The sequence below is a fragment of the Corvus hawaiiensis genome, chromosome 4 (genome assembly GCF_020740725.1).
Source record: "Corvus hawaiiensis isolate bCorHaw1 chromosome 4, bCorHaw1.pri.cur, whole genome shotgun sequence".
In the NCBI taxonomy this organism is placed as follows: domain Eukaryota; kingdom Metazoa; phylum Chordata; class Aves; order Passeriformes; family Corvidae; genus Corvus; species Corvus hawaiiensis.
Window position 1 is genome coordinate 13,792,140 of NC_063216.1, and position 16,401 is coordinate 13,808,540.

General features: G+C 41.6%; 1 protein-coding gene across 2 annotated transcripts in view; it reads right to left on the bottom strand.

Moving 5' to 3' along the window:
- The window catches only part of LRP6 (LDL receptor related protein 6), a 121,311-nt gene that overhangs the window by 18,865 nt on the left and 86,045 nt on the right, over positions 1 to 16,401 (bottom strand). For both annotated transcript variants that reach the window (XM_048300958.1, XM_048300957.1), the window contains exons 9-15: positions 15,219 to 15,508; positions 13,850 to 14,076; positions 11,508 to 11,692; positions 9,467 to 9,793; positions 5,965 to 6,167; positions 2,976 to 3,187; positions 2,610 to 2,800 (exon numbers count right to left, since the gene is read on the bottom strand). In XM_048300958.1, the coding sequence (XP_048156915.1) occupies positions 2,610 to 2,800; positions 2,976 to 3,187; positions 5,965 to 6,167; positions 9,467 to 9,793; positions 11,508 to 11,692; positions 13,850 to 14,076; positions 15,219 to 15,508 (1,635 nt within the window). The remainder of the gene's footprint in view (positions 1 to 2,609; positions 2,801 to 2,975; positions 3,188 to 5,964; positions 6,168 to 9,466; positions 9,794 to 11,507; positions 11,693 to 13,849; positions 14,077 to 15,218; positions 15,509 to 16,401) is intronic.

Genomic DNA, 16,401 nt, shown 5'->3' on the forward strand with positions numbered 1-16,401 from the left:
TGATCTGATTAAGAAAAGATGTTGATGAATTCTGAAGGAGGTTATACCCAGACTGATGTAGAAATTAACAGACTGAGTGATGTAAGTCAACCTAAAGAACTGCAACCATCTATTAAACCCCAATAACATGACTAATACTGTAGGGAAAAGGTAAGAAACAGAAACCTGCACCTTGACGAATAACGTTAAGCTGGGAATAGGGCAAAATGCAAAGATGACAGGAAGGAATACAAAACCTAAGACCTTCACCTACCCCAGTGGAGTCTGTACATGCTCTGCCATGCCCACATCAATCAGCATGGCACTTTGCCGTATGTTCCTAAAGCTCTGATGCTTAATAGTTTCACTCCCTTAATGTCTTAATCTTTCTTTTTAATATTTGTGACCAAGTGTGACTGACTATTTCTGACTAAACTGAGACACTAAAATCCCTTCTCCCATAAACCGGCAATGAAACCTGAAGCTGACTCATCAGGGTGCTAGTCCCCTTTATTGGCAATGTCAGATGAAAGGGAGACATAATTAAGAGGAGTTTTGTCTCCTGGCATCACCATCCCCTTTCCAGCAATACCTTTTACAAAAACACTTAAAACCAACCAAATAAATACAAAAATCAGGACACACCCATAGCTCATTCTATTTCCAAATAAAAATGACTTAATTCCAGAATCAATAGACATTTCCAAATCACACTAATTATTCTGGAATAGAAGAACTAATTTCCAAATAGTTTCCATGGTAGGGAGCTAATTCCAGTCATCTTTTCATAAACAACCCCTTAATCATGTGAAGAATCTGGTTAACTTCAATAGATCTCCCATTTGGGCAGAATAACCAAGTCCTAACTGCATGCCTGAAGGACAGGGAGGAAAAGAAGGACTACATCACACAAAAGGCATTCTAGCTGTCCTTGTCTTTATGGGTACTGGCATCTACAGAATTAACAGAGCAAGAGACTGAATGTTTTTAAGAAACTAACATGCAGAAAAATTACTCTGCTGGTCAAAAGAGCTTATTAATCAGCATTCCTAAGCACAGGAATGCATCTCAGCAGTTAGCAATTTATTGTGGTGATTATAGCACTCTATTTGTGGTGCAAATGCCAAAAAGCAAGAGAGGTTTTGGAACGGTTATTCTTCATGCTCTTCAAAATGTGGTGAGCTTTTACTACACAACATTGGTGATCCAACAGCCACATCTTTAAGGAAAAAAAAAAAGCAGAATCATTAAACCTAGACTGAGTTAGAATTTAGACCCATCTCCTTCTCTGGTGTCCTAATTTCAGGAAGATAACAGACAAAGAGAGAAATAAAGCACGTGTAATATTCTCCTGCCTCTTACTCTACTCATGCAAACCCTCGATCTGGGACAACTTGGAATGTACCAAGTAACACCACAGCACTTCTTTTTTGTTCTTTAATAATTCACTAAGTCAGGTTATGTCTTGCATTTTGAAACAGTAAACAATCAGGATATCACAGTTCATTAGTGATCCTGAATCCTCCAGTGACACACCACTGAAAAAAATTACTGTCTTTCTGAGCTTTAATTCCAACCATCTAGGAAAAACATTTTCCAAAACAAAAGCTTATTCTAGGAACTTAACAAAAGGCTGAAAATCAGAGTGGTGTCAATAGGGTTACATGCTGCTACTTTGAATGAAGGTACCATGTCATAAGTGGAAGACATTACCACAAACATTAGTGCAAATTGTCATAACTCTTGTTAAGTATTCAACTCTCACTTCCAGCAACAACATCCAGCCCAGTCTGTATCACGAATTAGTACTGATGCTACAAGAGGCAGCTGAGCTGATCCAGCAGTTTGATGGATCATGCTAGTACATGAAAGACATTTGCCTTTCTCACACAATCTGGACCATATGATTTTACCCTCTTCTCTTGCTCCCCTTCTGGTTGCTTGCTGGACTCTTTCCTGAACCAATTCAGCTTTCCAAGCCAACAGAACACTATTCTCTATTTGTCTTCTTCTGTATGATGTTCTTAGGTTATTGTTAAGTGGGCTAAATCAACTCATAGAGGAGGTCAGACAAGCAGCATAACCAATCTCAGGGAGCAGGCAAAGAGAATCCCATATCTGGAAGAGTGAGTTTTTTGTCTTCTGAGGACAGAAAGAGGTTAGATCTGCTCTATCCTTCTCACATCTTTTCACCCCAAATGACAGGTACATAAGTAACCTGGACACCTGCTGCTTTAACTCTGCAGGAGACATTTTTCCACTAACAGGGAACTTTCCTCTGATTGACAGATTACTGCACCAAAAGCAATGCCTTTAAAAACAACCCTTTCTCTCCTCTTTTCAAAACTGCTGCAATTTATTTGTCAACTAACTTTGGGAAACCACATGAAGGTTTTGCAGTGAGAAACTGAAGTAAATAGCATGTGTAGCAATTAATAATGCAAATCACAGAGTCATGAAACTGTAAAGACGCTGCATGAATCATGCACATTCCCTGGCTGGGAATTCAGGGAGAGATTAGAATCATAGTACAGACTGTTTATAGTAGGAAGGAAAAGATGACACCTTTCTCTGCATTCCCCCACACCCACACCACACAAATGAATCACTGAATTAAGGTGCTACTCTACCTGAAAGGTCACTGCTTTCAATTCTGCGCAGATCTGAGTCAGCCCAGAACAACTTGCCCAGCTGGCTGTCAATGGCTAAGGCGATGGGCTTGCTCAAACCGCTGAAAAAAAGGACTTCTCGCTCAGTTCCATCCAATGCTGCTCTCTCAATTTTAGGAGACCTCTCCTGGAGGTTGGTGAAATACATGTATCTGGAACAGGAATGATTAGAGGAAAAAAATTTATTTGATCTTTCCACATTTTTGCTATAATCCAAGACATCTTAACAAATGTCAAAGTTGTTTTTCATTCTGACAAACAGAAAACAAGCTGCAGCAAGAAAACAACTTGATTCTTAAAACCTTGGGCCTGAATTTCCCCACATACCCTTTCTCTGGATTCACCACAATGGCTCTGGGCCTATCCTGATCCCCCTTGAGCACCACTCCCATGGGTCTCCCATCCAGGCGTGTCACGTTGATGACGTTGGTAGCCTCACAGGTCCAGTAGATGTAGCGGCTGTAGATGTCAATGCTCAGGTCGTAGGGCTGCATATCCAGGTTCTGATTGGGAACTGGACTTGTCACAACAGTGAGGCTCTGCAAAGGAAAGAGAAACAACACACAGCAGAAGATTTAATCTTAATCTAATGTGAATAACTTTATTTGATATGGATGCACCATGTCTAACTACTGCTTAGAAAAAGGAGACAGCCAAAATATTACCACAAAGTAAGGAAAGACCCTGGTTCTGTTGCCACACCAACACCTTTGATAAGATAGAGACACTTAGTCCTGATGGTTTGCGGTAATGGCAATCACACAAGCTGACTGCAGCTTCTAAGACTTTGCAAGTTTGACCAGCAAGTCCAAATTGTCTGTGTGTTGAAGATCCAGGGTCAGCTTCTGTATTTCCTCTACTTTTTTGACAACTCAAGAGTTCAGTTTGGACAGACGTAAATGCAGCACATTTAACACTCTACAACAGAAATGTACCACCACTAATTCCCAAAGCTGCGGCTGAGAAGAGAATAAAACAAGTGAAGCCAGACAGCACTTGAAATGCTTGTCTCATTCTTCTCCACCATTGCTGCCATCTCACTTGGAGGACATGAGGGTGGATAATAAACGGGAAGGCAGCTCTGCCAAAGATGGAAAGGACATCAGCTAGTGTACAACACTGACTTCAGAACATTTCTGGCTAACACCTTACTAGTTCAAGGTCTTGCCTTCTACTGGTCTAGACTTCTGGAATTGACATGACTTTTTCTTCTTTTTTAATTATTATTACCTTTAGAAAGAACCTCATCAACATCTTTCATGAACTTTTCTAAAATTCTGAAGAGGATTAATAAATCATTAAACATGGCCTACATAAATGTTTTCGAAGACATGCTTATGAGGTGAGCAGCCTCTACCCTCTCATCCCCAGATTAAACTTCACCAGAAAATTTGCCTAACTTTATTTGGCTTGTCACCTCTATAAAGTGGTGTGCCTGTAAGTCTTATATTTGTTTATTCTGCTGAAGCTGGCAAAAACATGGTGACTTTGACTAGTTTAGGATATTATTTAGATATTTCAAAATTAAAAGCACTGCGAAATTAAGAGTTAAGGCTGAAGGGCATACAGCAGGATCCAACTACCACCACACCCACCACCAAAAACCACACTCTTAAAATTCAGCTGAATATAGCATCTCTCTTGTGTTGTGTTGCTCATCTTAAGTCTCTTGCTCCTCCCACATTCAAAAAATCAGGAAGAAAAGATCTATTTTAAAATGCAAAATTTAATAAGAAGTCACTGGGCCCACTTAACCTCACTAAACCTGCATATTGGGTTTGTATGGCCAGGTTTTGGGTGGGGGGCTACAGAGGTGGGTTCTCTAAGAAGCTGCTGGAAGCTTCCCCCATGCCCAGCAGAGCCAATGCCTCCAAACCCAGGATGGCCCCACTACCGGCCAAGGCTGGGCCAATCAGGGATGGTGGTAACACCTCTCTGATAATGTATTCAAGAGGAAAAAAAAGTTATTGGGCAGAAGCAATTGCAGTCAGAGAAGAGTGAAGTGAGAATATGTGAGGGGAACAGCCCTGCAGACACCAAAGGCAGTGAGGAAGGAGGTGTAGGAGCTGCTCCAGAATTCTCCTGTGTCCCTATAGCATCTGGAGGAGCCCTTGCTGGAGCAGCAGGATGCCCAAAGGAGGCTGTGACCCCATGCACGGGAAACCCATGGAAGGAGGAGCGCACACTGGAGCAGGTCTCCTGGCAGGACTTGTGACCCTGTGGGGGACCCAGGCTGCAGCAGCCTGTTCCCAAGGGACTGCACCCCATGGGAGGGACCCACACCGGAGCAGTTCATGAAGAAATGTAGCCTGTGGGAAGGACTCACATTGGAGGGAGAAATTAATGGAAACCTGTCTCCTGTGGGAGTGACCCCACACTGTAACAGGGAAAAGACTCCTCTCCATGAGGAGGAAACAGGGGCAGAACAAGGTGTGATGAACAGACTGTAACCATTCCAATCTCCCTGTGATGCTGGCAGGGAGGACGGAGAGAACTGGGAATAAAGCTAAGCTTGGGAAGAAGGGAGGGGTTGTAGGAAGGTGTTTTCAAAATTTTAGATCTCACTGTCTTACTCTGAGTTGGATTGGTAATAAACTCAGTTAATTTCTCTAAGTTGAGTCTGTTTTGCCCATGAGTGATCTCTCCCTGTCCTTATCCCAACTCATGAGCTTTTTGCTGTATCTTCTCTCCCCTGTGCAGCTGAGGTGAGTGACAGGGTGGTTTTGGTGGGTGTCTGGCCTCCAGCCAGGGTTGAACCACCACAGCCTGTACTACCTTTTGCCTTCTACCCTACTCTACTTTTTCTGTATTCCCCAGTCAAATACATTTTCCCAAGCCTGCTACATCTTTCACAGGTTCAACCTCCTCACTCTGTGCCCCAGTGGTTTACAACAACTCTCTTCCTATCTGCTTAAGAACCTGGGAGGCTCCAGACACAGCCGTGTGCTCACATAGTTCCAGCCTCCGTGTTCCAGAGGATCTACCCCAGCACCCTGCTCATGTCCCCCATTTTTCCCAAGAGCCATCCCTTCCACGTTTCATATCTCAAATAAGGGCTTCCAACAGCTCCTTGACAAAAGACAGTGTTAAGCAAATAATGTGCTGGGAACAACAGTATCTTCAAGTTGGCCTTGGTTTTCCATGTTTTATTTATTGCTGCACCTCCCAGATTTACTGACTGAGGACTCCAGAAAACTCCAGATGCCACTTGTTTTGCCAAGGGTCAGTAACCTACGGGGAAGTCTGTGCACATACAATCAGTCACTGTTTGGCACAAGCATGCCAAATGTTCAGCAGTTCCATCCCCTCAGGATACCTGGCTGCCATCTTCCTGTGCCTTGCGGATGATGTTCTGCCGAGAGTCGATCCAGTACAGCTGCTTATCCAGGGGGTCGTAATCAATGGCTCGGACATTGCGGAGACTGTGGATGGGGAGTATGATATCTGGGCTCTGCTGCTCATCTATCACCATGCGATTAATCGCGTTCTTCTGACTGAACAACAGAAAGGTGGTAGGAGCTGGATGGGTTAAAAAAAGAAAAGGGGTTGAAAGGGTTACATGTGGCAATAACATTGGGCATTTTTATGTTTAAGAATAACAACTATAATCCATAACAGACATTTATTACATTCCCTTTTTCCCCTCTTCCTTTGACAAAACCAAACAAAAAATCAAACCAAAACATAAAAATCCCAACCTCTGATGAGTATGAAAAGCCTTTCAAATGACCTCTTTTTCTATAAAGGTCTGGATGTGACAGGAAAAGATAAGATTTTTTAAGTGGTGGGACTAGTGAATGCAAATAATTCTGTCAAAAGCATCTCAAAGAAGAATTATCAATTATGCCTCTCAAAGAAATGTCCATTTTCTTTCTGAAGGGGTCTCAGGGAAATGCAGCTCCACTATTTTGAAGTTGAACCCTTCGCTAGGTGCACTTCTACTTGCAGAGGAAGGTGAGAAAAAGCCAGCACTGGTTCCTTATTTAGATGTTTCAGGGAAAAGAGACTGACAGTGGTTCAGTCCTGTTCCCACAAACCGTCTTTCTGCCTGTACTGGAATGAAGCAACTAATTCACATGAAAAATTCTTAACTGTGTGCGAGGCTGTGTTTTTGGAGAAAAATGTATTTGCTCTTCTCAAATCTATATATCTTTACTATTTCTAGCTGGTTACCTGGAAATGACAACCTGAAATGAGAAAAATAAATCTGATATTCTGCCCAGGAAGAATTTCCTGGACAAATGTTTTTTTAATTAGAAATACCTTCAAACAGCAGAAAGTAAGATTTCTTCACCCCATACAGCTGTAGTTTACCAGCTGTAACTTACAGTAAGTGCACAAAGCATTTAATACATCACTGAAAAAAAAATTATCTCTGTATTACATAACTGGGTCAGAAATCAGAGAAGGTAGTGAAAGCATTTTCCTTTTTCAGAGGGTTCTTTTCAATAATGCTCTACCTGAAGCCACTGCTGTGCAAGATGGCACAAGAGCCAATTGCCAGAAATGCAGCTTGAAGCCTCCCTGAAGTTTGTACAATCAATTCTCTACAGCCCAAGTCTGAAGAGAGATTAGCAGTGGGACACTGCACTCATTTCCCAGCCTGTAAAACAGGTAAGGCAGCATCTGGGAAAGGGGAGGAAGTAAAAGTCTCCTAGAGAACATCATCACCTTGCTTTGTTATTTTAGCATACACTTTGAACAGCTATTCTGACTGCTGGAAAAAGAAAAAGTCAGGGAGGAGTTTCCTTGGAAACCAACACTCAGTCCTCACATCCTATAACAATCAGGCCTAATTGCAAGGTATTTTTGCTTTCTGAAAAACCTGTATTTTCCCTCCAAGCATTTCTCCAATAATTTAAGCTGCCTTCCACTTAGCTCTGAATTGTAGAAGAAAGCACAAAAAAAATAAAGCGAAGACAAGTTTATATGAATGTGTACAGCAAAATAATGGATTCAGAAACATCAGAATTCTCACCAAGAATTTATGATAGAAATGGAAAGGGAAAAAAATTAAGGTAGAAGTGCAGGTAAACATATAAGCACCTAAAATTATTTCTACTTTTCCCCAAAGACACCCAAGACTTCCTGGCTTTACAACTTGGAATTGATGGCTCATTATGAAAAGCAACAGCAGAATTTCTCCCCTTGAGACTCCCCATCTCTGAAACAGTACCAATTTCAGAAATCCCTTTCCAGTTTTCATCATTCTCCTTCCCAACAGTCACATATTTTAACTGTATTTTTGGCAGCAGGCAAATGGAGTGCAATGAGTATGTCTCCTGTGTAACCCTGCCTTCCAAATTCATGACACGTGGTAGGTCTCAAGAGATCTCACCAGAGCAGTACATCCTTCCCATAATTAAAAGAACCTATGCATGCATGAGCAGGGTATTCCAGAAGGGAGGACCTCTAGACAGGGCTTGGACTAATAATGTTCAGGAGGTACATAAGCAAGTAATACAGGCAAAAGAAAGTTACAACAATTCATGCTCCAATTATAGTGTCCAAAAAAAAAGAATTAAATTATATGCAGAGGGGCCTCAATCTCCAGTTACATACAAATGAGAAGCTGGAAAGTTCCCAGGTTTGAATATGGCAGAGGAAAACTCCTAATACCACACAAAGAGTCCTGAACTGTACCAAGCGGAAATGGCTCTATTTGCTCACAACCTATTTCCTATATTTTGCTCCATGCTCTGTTTCCAGGAGCATTTTCACAAGAAAAACATGAACTTTGATCATTCTGCTACTTTTTCTCCACTGGAAGTCAAATTCCTCCACCTAGAAAATCACAGTCACTATCAGAGAGGTTCCAGCCGTGCCTCTAACTTGCACAAACACATGAGAGCACCAGGGTGGAAGAACCCAGCTGTCATGCAAAGGGCCATTGTAATAAAAAAGGAGAGAAGTGCAGAACATGTGGGGAGTAGAAAAGCACAGTTTTTTGAAAAGCATGGTTTTCAAAAAATGCCATGAGGTGGCATTTGTGGAACAATTTGCTCAGCTTTTGGCTTCAAGACAACAGCTGGATGTCTCTACTCATGCATAATGTGGATGAGATACAATCTGCCTCTCTCTACCATGAATCTCTTTACCCACGGTGAATGACACCAGTGGAAATCAGTCATCCAGAGCTGCTGCCAAATTATGAGAGCTTCACTGGCAGCCAGTTATTGAGAGATGGATAAATTATTTGGTTAGAAACTAATTACACACAGCCTGAGGGGCCTTGAGGTTTGTATTCTGCACAACAATAAAGAAAAATGGCTGCACTGAGATCAAGAACCAGACTGCTGGGAAGGCCACGGAGCCCAGCCCACCCTCACTGAGGAAAAGCACTTGTAGAGGTCTGAGACTGGCCCACCCCAGCATCTCATCAGCCAGCAAACACAGCTATTACAGAATGAAATCCTGACCAGCTAAAAGCTGCACAAAGTCCAGAATGCCAATTAAAGTATCACATATCATTTATGTCAGGCAAAACTAGAAATATATAAGCAGATAAATAAACAAGCAAGCAAGCACTTGAAGAGGGTCTGACACAGAACCAAAACATTTTTAGCCTTCATGTTTACACAGATGTAGCTGAGCCACTGGAAAAGTTCACTAACAGCCATTCCTCTTATGTAATTGTGATGCTGTTAAGTTGCAACACTATTTTTTTTTTTTTTTTCTTTTTGCTTTCAACATCCTATGTTGTCTTAAAACTCAGTAAGATTTTACTACTGGAAAACTGTAAAACTCTTCTCCAAGTACAATGCTTGCATTGGTTACTAAACACATCCTGCATTTCCTTTGCATTCCTTATGGCTTACCACTGCAGGTCCTGTTGTCGGAGTTCAAGGAATAATGAGCTGGGCAGCCACAGACAAACCCTCCCACGGGGACTGCCAGGCACAGGTGAGAGCAGTGACCATTGCTGGAGGCACACTCGTTCCAGCCCGCCTGCCTGGAGGAGTGGAAAACCAGGATGTCCATAACGTAATCCAAGTGCCCCTGGATGATGGTTCGGTTCTGGCCACTGGTCTTGTTGGCTCGCTCGATGCTGCGCCGGCTCCAGTCTGTCCAGTAAATGTAATCCTGGTACTGCGTCAGGCCAAAGGGGTGAGGCAAATCATCAGCTATGATCTCACGGTCAAGGCCTGTGTCCAAAGGGAAGGGTGAGAAAAAGCAGAGTTATATGGGCACAAGCAATATGCTGTTGAACATGTCCCCTGCCCAGAAAGGTTACCACACAATTACTTTAAAGTTACTATTTCATCATTACAAGAGTAAATTACAAAGTAATGTACAGTAGTCAAAAGGAATCTCAGAGCCTATCACAGAAATGTGCTAATCCTGCTTGCCATTCACAGAAAAAAAAGTAGCTTACTGAAGAAAAGTTTCAATTTCGAAAATTATCAGGGTTCTCAGAAAGATTCTGTCCTTTCCCTCCTCCCCAAAACGGACAGGATTACTCTCAATTTAATGCAGGATGCTGATACTGTATTTCCAGTTCAGCATCTCTTTTACCACACTTCTCCCACTGCTTACAAAAAGAAAATTGTTATGAGCTTAATGAAATTCTGCATTGCATTATGAGAAAAATTAAATATACAAGGCTAAACTAACCTGTCTCTGGAACGTCACAACAGGAAAGAGCAGCCAGAAAGCCAGGATAGGAAACAGCTAATTGTGTATACCATGGAAATGTTAAGAGATCTTAAGGAGCAGGACACGGCAGGGGGAAATTATTTCAACTGTGTTTTATCAACCACTTCATTACCATGGCACCTCCTGCTGTGTAGTCACACAAAATGAACAGCAGATTATGAAGCAAGAAGTTATTCCCTCTTTGCACAGAGAAGTCAAGGATGCACAACCCCACACTCTGCTGTCACCAGCTGCAGACACAAGGAAAAGGAAGCTCTAATGCTGTGTCCAGTCCCACATTTCACAGGGAAACATGGAGCAGGCCTCCACAACACACCAAAATACATGAGAAGCTGAAGAAAAGCTTTACTATCACACGTAATTCCCATAATTGCATTTTCCTGTTTTGATCTTTTTCTAGCTTTGTTCCACTACTGCAAGCATACTGTTTAAAGCAGACTAACTCCTTTAGCCTTAAATACTGGCTAATTATTAATGCTTAAATACTGGCTGTTGTTCATGATAACCCAAATAATTTAACATACAACAAGGCAGTTCACTCCTGTGGGTGCTGAGAAGTTAAAACAAGATACTGTTCAAATCTGAGAGGGCCTTAGTCCTCCACACAGTACTCTAGGACAGTGAAAGAATAAAATATTCCACCTCCATTATAAGCTGCAATGACCAGTTTATAAAATCATTACAGACCCCAGCACAAGAGAACTCTCCTGCTGATAAGTACTACCCAGGAAAAGGTCCTTAACATGCAGAATACAGGGGGGAAAAAATGCCTGAGGACACTAACAAAGATTTAAAACCAAACTGTATTAAATTACATGTTGAATAAGCTGTTGTTATCCTCTTGTTGGCTTTCTTTCTACCTTTCTTATGTATTTTCTAGTGCTCTTCAGAGTAGCAAAACAAGATCCTCCAAAACACTGTAAGTTGACATCTTTGTCCTACATATAACTGGAAATATGTACACCTTGTGTAATTTTAACTTTCTGAGCAACCCAATCACCTACAAGAAAATCGAGGCCTTGCTAACCATAGTGTTATATAAACATGAATTACAGAAGCAAACATTAAAGGTGTGAGAGGTTGGAAAATTTTATTTTTGTCTTATGATGTGTATCTTTGCATTATTTAAGCAACAATTTGCCACGAGGGAGCTGCAAAAAGCAGCATTGCCCTCAGGAGGCTGCCCAGGGCTCTGGGGCTCACCCAACATGTTGGAGGACTCTATCAGGTTGGTGTCCAGGTCGGTCCAGTACAGCCGCCTCTTGGCATAGTCAATGGTCAGGCCATTAGCACGTCCCACATTTGGGACCAGCGTGGTCCTCTCACTGCCATCCATAGCAGCTCTGTCAATCTTTGGCTTGCCACCCCACTCAGTCCAGTACATGAACCTGATTAAAAGAACAGAAGAAAGAAAAATAGTTGCATTCAATCCAAGAGAACTCAAGAAGAAATACAAAACAAAAATCCTTAGAAAGAATAAGAGAAAAAGAAGAGCTGTAAATTCAAGCATTTATTAATCCCCATTATGCTAAATGTATTTTTTTTTCAAAGTACAGGCAAGGAAGTGAGTCAAATTTCCTCAAAATGCTTCCAACATTATTTTTTTCTACTTGGACACAGATTTTCATCAGCAAGTTCTGTGTGACAGCACTTCACTAGTAACTAATCCATGCATGTCATTTAAGAGGCAGAGGTTGGCAGTTGGACACCTTCATTTATACCTGGTTATTTAGCAGGGTATTTTTCCAGAGCACTTATCTTCTGTTTCTAGTCAGTTGTCTCTCAAATGAAGGAACACAAAGAGGTAGATCTGCAGGGTACTTTTGTTAATAGGTGCCACTGCTCATTTCCACACAACTAAGTTAACCAACCATGTAACAAGTGTGTTACATCTCAGCCAAGACCACAAAACTGTATGGCATTTCCACTGGAGCAAAAATACAAGCTATTACATACTCACATGCCAGTTTACGCCTCATCTGGAAGAAGGACAGACTTGCACATGTTTACATTTTCTTTAGGCACTGCACAGTAGAGTAGGATGTTTATTTGTATATTATATATTTGATGGCTAGCTAGTCACTTCTTCCACAGTATAAAGCTGATACTGTTCTATAAACAAGTGAGACACAGCTATCCAATATTTACACCTGTGGGTTTTAATAACCCTAGTAACAACCCCCTGGGAAGTCTTTCAATTCCAATCAACTGCACAAATAGAAAAGGTTGCTTCAAAAACTGATGATCAAGAGGGAGCTATTCTTTAGACACCAAATTTTCTTAAAATTTTTGCAAGTATTTTGTGCATTTTTTGCAAGTTGGACACAGAACGGAGCCAAGTGCCAGAATTGCCGCCATGGCAGCAATGCCTTGAAAACTTCCATTTGAAGTACAACTATACTGTAAGGTATACAAATGTATACAGCTATACTATTGCTGTAAGGAAAAAGGAAAAACAGGCATTCTGACCCAAGTAATTTTTTTTCTGCTCTGTGGTGAAGAGGCAAAGCACTGAACGACAATACTCCTTGGGAAAAACCTACTTCCAGTGTAAAACTAGAATTATCCACAGCAGCCTTTTGTTACAAATGAGTAACTGGATCTAAGAATCTGGTGTTGAATTCTCATCCAGGCAACCCCTGGCACATCAGGGCTGAATCCAATCTAGGATCCCACTGGAGGTGACCATTGCCACCGCCTGGTTGAAATAAAGCAGAAGGAATGTGTTCCAAGTTCTCTGCATTGCTGTAGCCCTCACAGTGTCACTGGAAACTGTGATAATGTCATAACCCCTGTAAATGAAGTTCCCTCATTTGAAAAATAACGCAATTATTGGTGTAACCTCAAAAAGTTTTTGCAGTAATTAGTTATTGTCAAGTGAGCATTTCATGGTAGAAGAGCTGTTTCAGAAGCTGAATAGTTAGCTTGCCCCGTTCCGTCCCCCCTCTCCCTGTTTATTGCCCTACTTTTGCTGTTACACTTCAATCCAACTGAGAAGTTTCTTCTCAGGAAGTCTTTAATTTGGGGCAGAGGTGAATATAATTGTTTCCACTCCTCTGTCCCTCTTCCCTTGTCCATGCAAACTAAAAAGTTTCCTTACCTGAAGAAACAAACATCTTCCTTATGCTCAGACTACAAACTTCACTCCCTCACCCTCAAATTAAGTCACTTAATACCTTTATTGGACCCTAACTTGTAATAAAAATAATCCTAATTTTTAAAACGATAAATATATTCCTTTCAATGCTATAGTCCTTTTCTGATTAATGAGGTCCATAAACCTAAAACTACTTTGATTCTGTGGCTAATTAAAAAACTAAATATAAACTCCTTTCTAATGAGCTGCTCTGATTTTTATTCTTGTTTTTGGTACTTTTAATGATTATTCAGGACATTAAGAGCATATTTCTCTAAATTACCAGGTTGTATTCCCCAGCTCAGTTCTCTCAGGGTTTACAGGCAGTGCTTAACTACCATGCCCTAGAGGAAGCATCACAATGTTGTTTTTCACTGTTCATAAACACAGAATTAAATCAGCAAGTTACCCCTCAGCAGGGTCCAGTGCCAGTGCCCGGGGACTGTCGAGATCTTTCCACACGAGCACCTGGCGGTGCTGCCCGTCCAGCTTGGACACCTCGATCCGGTTTGTGCCAGTGTCAGCCCAGTACAAGTTCTTCCCCAGCCAGTCCACAGCCATGCCCTCGGGATAATCCAAGCCGAACTCCACAACGTGTTCCAGCGCGCTGCCATTCATGAACGCTCTGCTGATGGTCTGCAGGGATACAAAGATACACAGGCAAATTAGAAATTTTACCAGTCTGTCACTGGGCTGCTTGTTTTCTTTGTTGGATTTTAAACACTTTCAGATTTCAGACATCTCATAGGAAAGAGGATCTTACAATATGCTACTTATTTGCAAAGCAAACAATGCTGCTATTCAGAAGTAATGATTTACTGTGCTCTGTGAATGTATTCTGTGTCAATTACAATAGCATTTCACTGGGGAAATAAATGGGATAACTAGACTGGTTGAATTAAGCATCTACATGACAAAGTGACCTTAATAACTCAGTGCCAACTTCGAGGGGGAAATATTTTGGCTCTCCCAGGACTACACAAAAGCATCAATGTTATAGCATGGAACACTATTTAAAGTGTTATTTAAAAAAAAGTGCAGGACAGAACAGCAAATAGAAGTAAACAACCAAACGACTGATGAGCTCAGTAGCTTAAGCGCTTCAGTACTGATGGCTGAATTTAACTTCACTAGGCACGATCTCTTCTTGGACTTTTATTCAAAAGACTTCTTTTAACTCTTTGCCATCAGGATCAGCCTGTCATAGCAGATACAGCCAGAATTCCATTTCAATAATATATTAGAGCTTAGGCATTCCCTGATAAGCCTGAAAGTAAAGGACTAATGTTAGAATAGTACAGAATTCTTTTGGCAAACATGGGATACCTTTCTATGTCCTCAATATTCCTATCTGCACACACTCCTCATATTCACAACCAACCAGAAGCTAACAAAACCCACGATTTTTGTTTACTTCTTAGTTTGAACACAACCTGCTAATTATGCCAGTTTGTGACAGCACACAGCAGGGAAGTCTGTATCTCAGATTTCACCTGTATTACTTACACAGCTCAAAAGAATACCATGCCTAGGGAGTTCAGCCAAGTCACCTCTTGCAGACTCGCTCAAACTCTGTGTTTTTAACTACTGTAATTCTTCAGTTGCAAAAGTCCATGAATTATTGTTGGCACAGGTCTCAAGTAAGTTGCAGAAAATGTAATTAAAAACTAAACTCTTCTACATATCCCTTGAAATTTGTAAACCCCATTCATCAACTACTCTTAAGCATCTCAAGAAGCTTGTAACAGCTTGATAGCCAATATGGACTAAATCTGTACCTTTAAAGAAATGTCAGTCCAGTAAATGCGATTGTCTGTCACATCAAAATCCAGAGCAGAGGCTTCCTTGACTCCAGTGAGTGGAATAGCAACATTGTTATTGTTGGTTTCTAGAGAGATGCGTCTGATGTCTGCTCTCCTAGAAAAGAGCAGGAAAGCTTCTGGCACGATGCAGGTCCTCATGTCACTGATGAGCTCCAGGCCGATGGGGCAGGCGCAGCGAAGGCCTTGTGGTCGGTACAGACACAGGTGGCTGCAGCCGCCGTTGTCTTCTGCACAGGGGTTTGTACCTAAGCAGGCGGCAAGAGGAAAAGCAAGCATTGCAAACTGACTGCAGTGAAAGGTGAAGCTAGTCCTCACATGCATCAGCAACACTATGTGTTCTCCAAGTATACATGCAGTTTTTCTCCTTGTATTCTCTGATCAAATTATTTTTCATTCATTTCCTGTAATCCTTTAGACAGTCCTTACTCTCCTTGGCTGGAAAAGCCAGTGATTGCTCTCCTTATGCCATGAAACAAACCCAGCATTAGGGAAAGGGATCTGGGCTTCAGCAGCTACTGATGATCCCAATTCACAGCACAAGCACTGAATGCATGGTAAGTGTATGTTCTGCTGCCTTTTACAGTACACTGTTCCAGCTACATACCCCCTTGCACTCCTGCACGTAAAAAAACTTGCAGAGCTATTTCCACATCCATTCAATAGTCTCTTCTCTCCAAGATGCAAGTGAAGCAGCTCTTTGCAATACTCACTCATGTACCTCCACATGCTGGAAATTGAACTCCCAAGGGAGGCTTGGTACAAAGGAGTTCAACTGGCCAAACAGATGGAAAGAGGGCTGCATTTAAAGCCATGTACCTTGGGGCATCAGCCACACAAAGATACATCTCAACTACATTTGACTAGTTTCCTGCAGTACAATCCAGACATGACAGCAAGAAGCTGCAAGCCTTATCCACATAGCAGGATACTCAGGTACTGTGCTGAGTTCTCTGATGCTACAATTACACTGCTACCAGTGCTTGGATAGCTTAGGATAGGCAATTTAAAGCTAGATGCTGCTTTTTTAAACCACAGACGCTACAGGGCAGGAAGTACTTCTAGATACTTTTAGAGATAATTTTCTAGTGTTAACATAAAAAGTACTGAACAGACTAAAACTGGCTCATTCTGCGCTTTT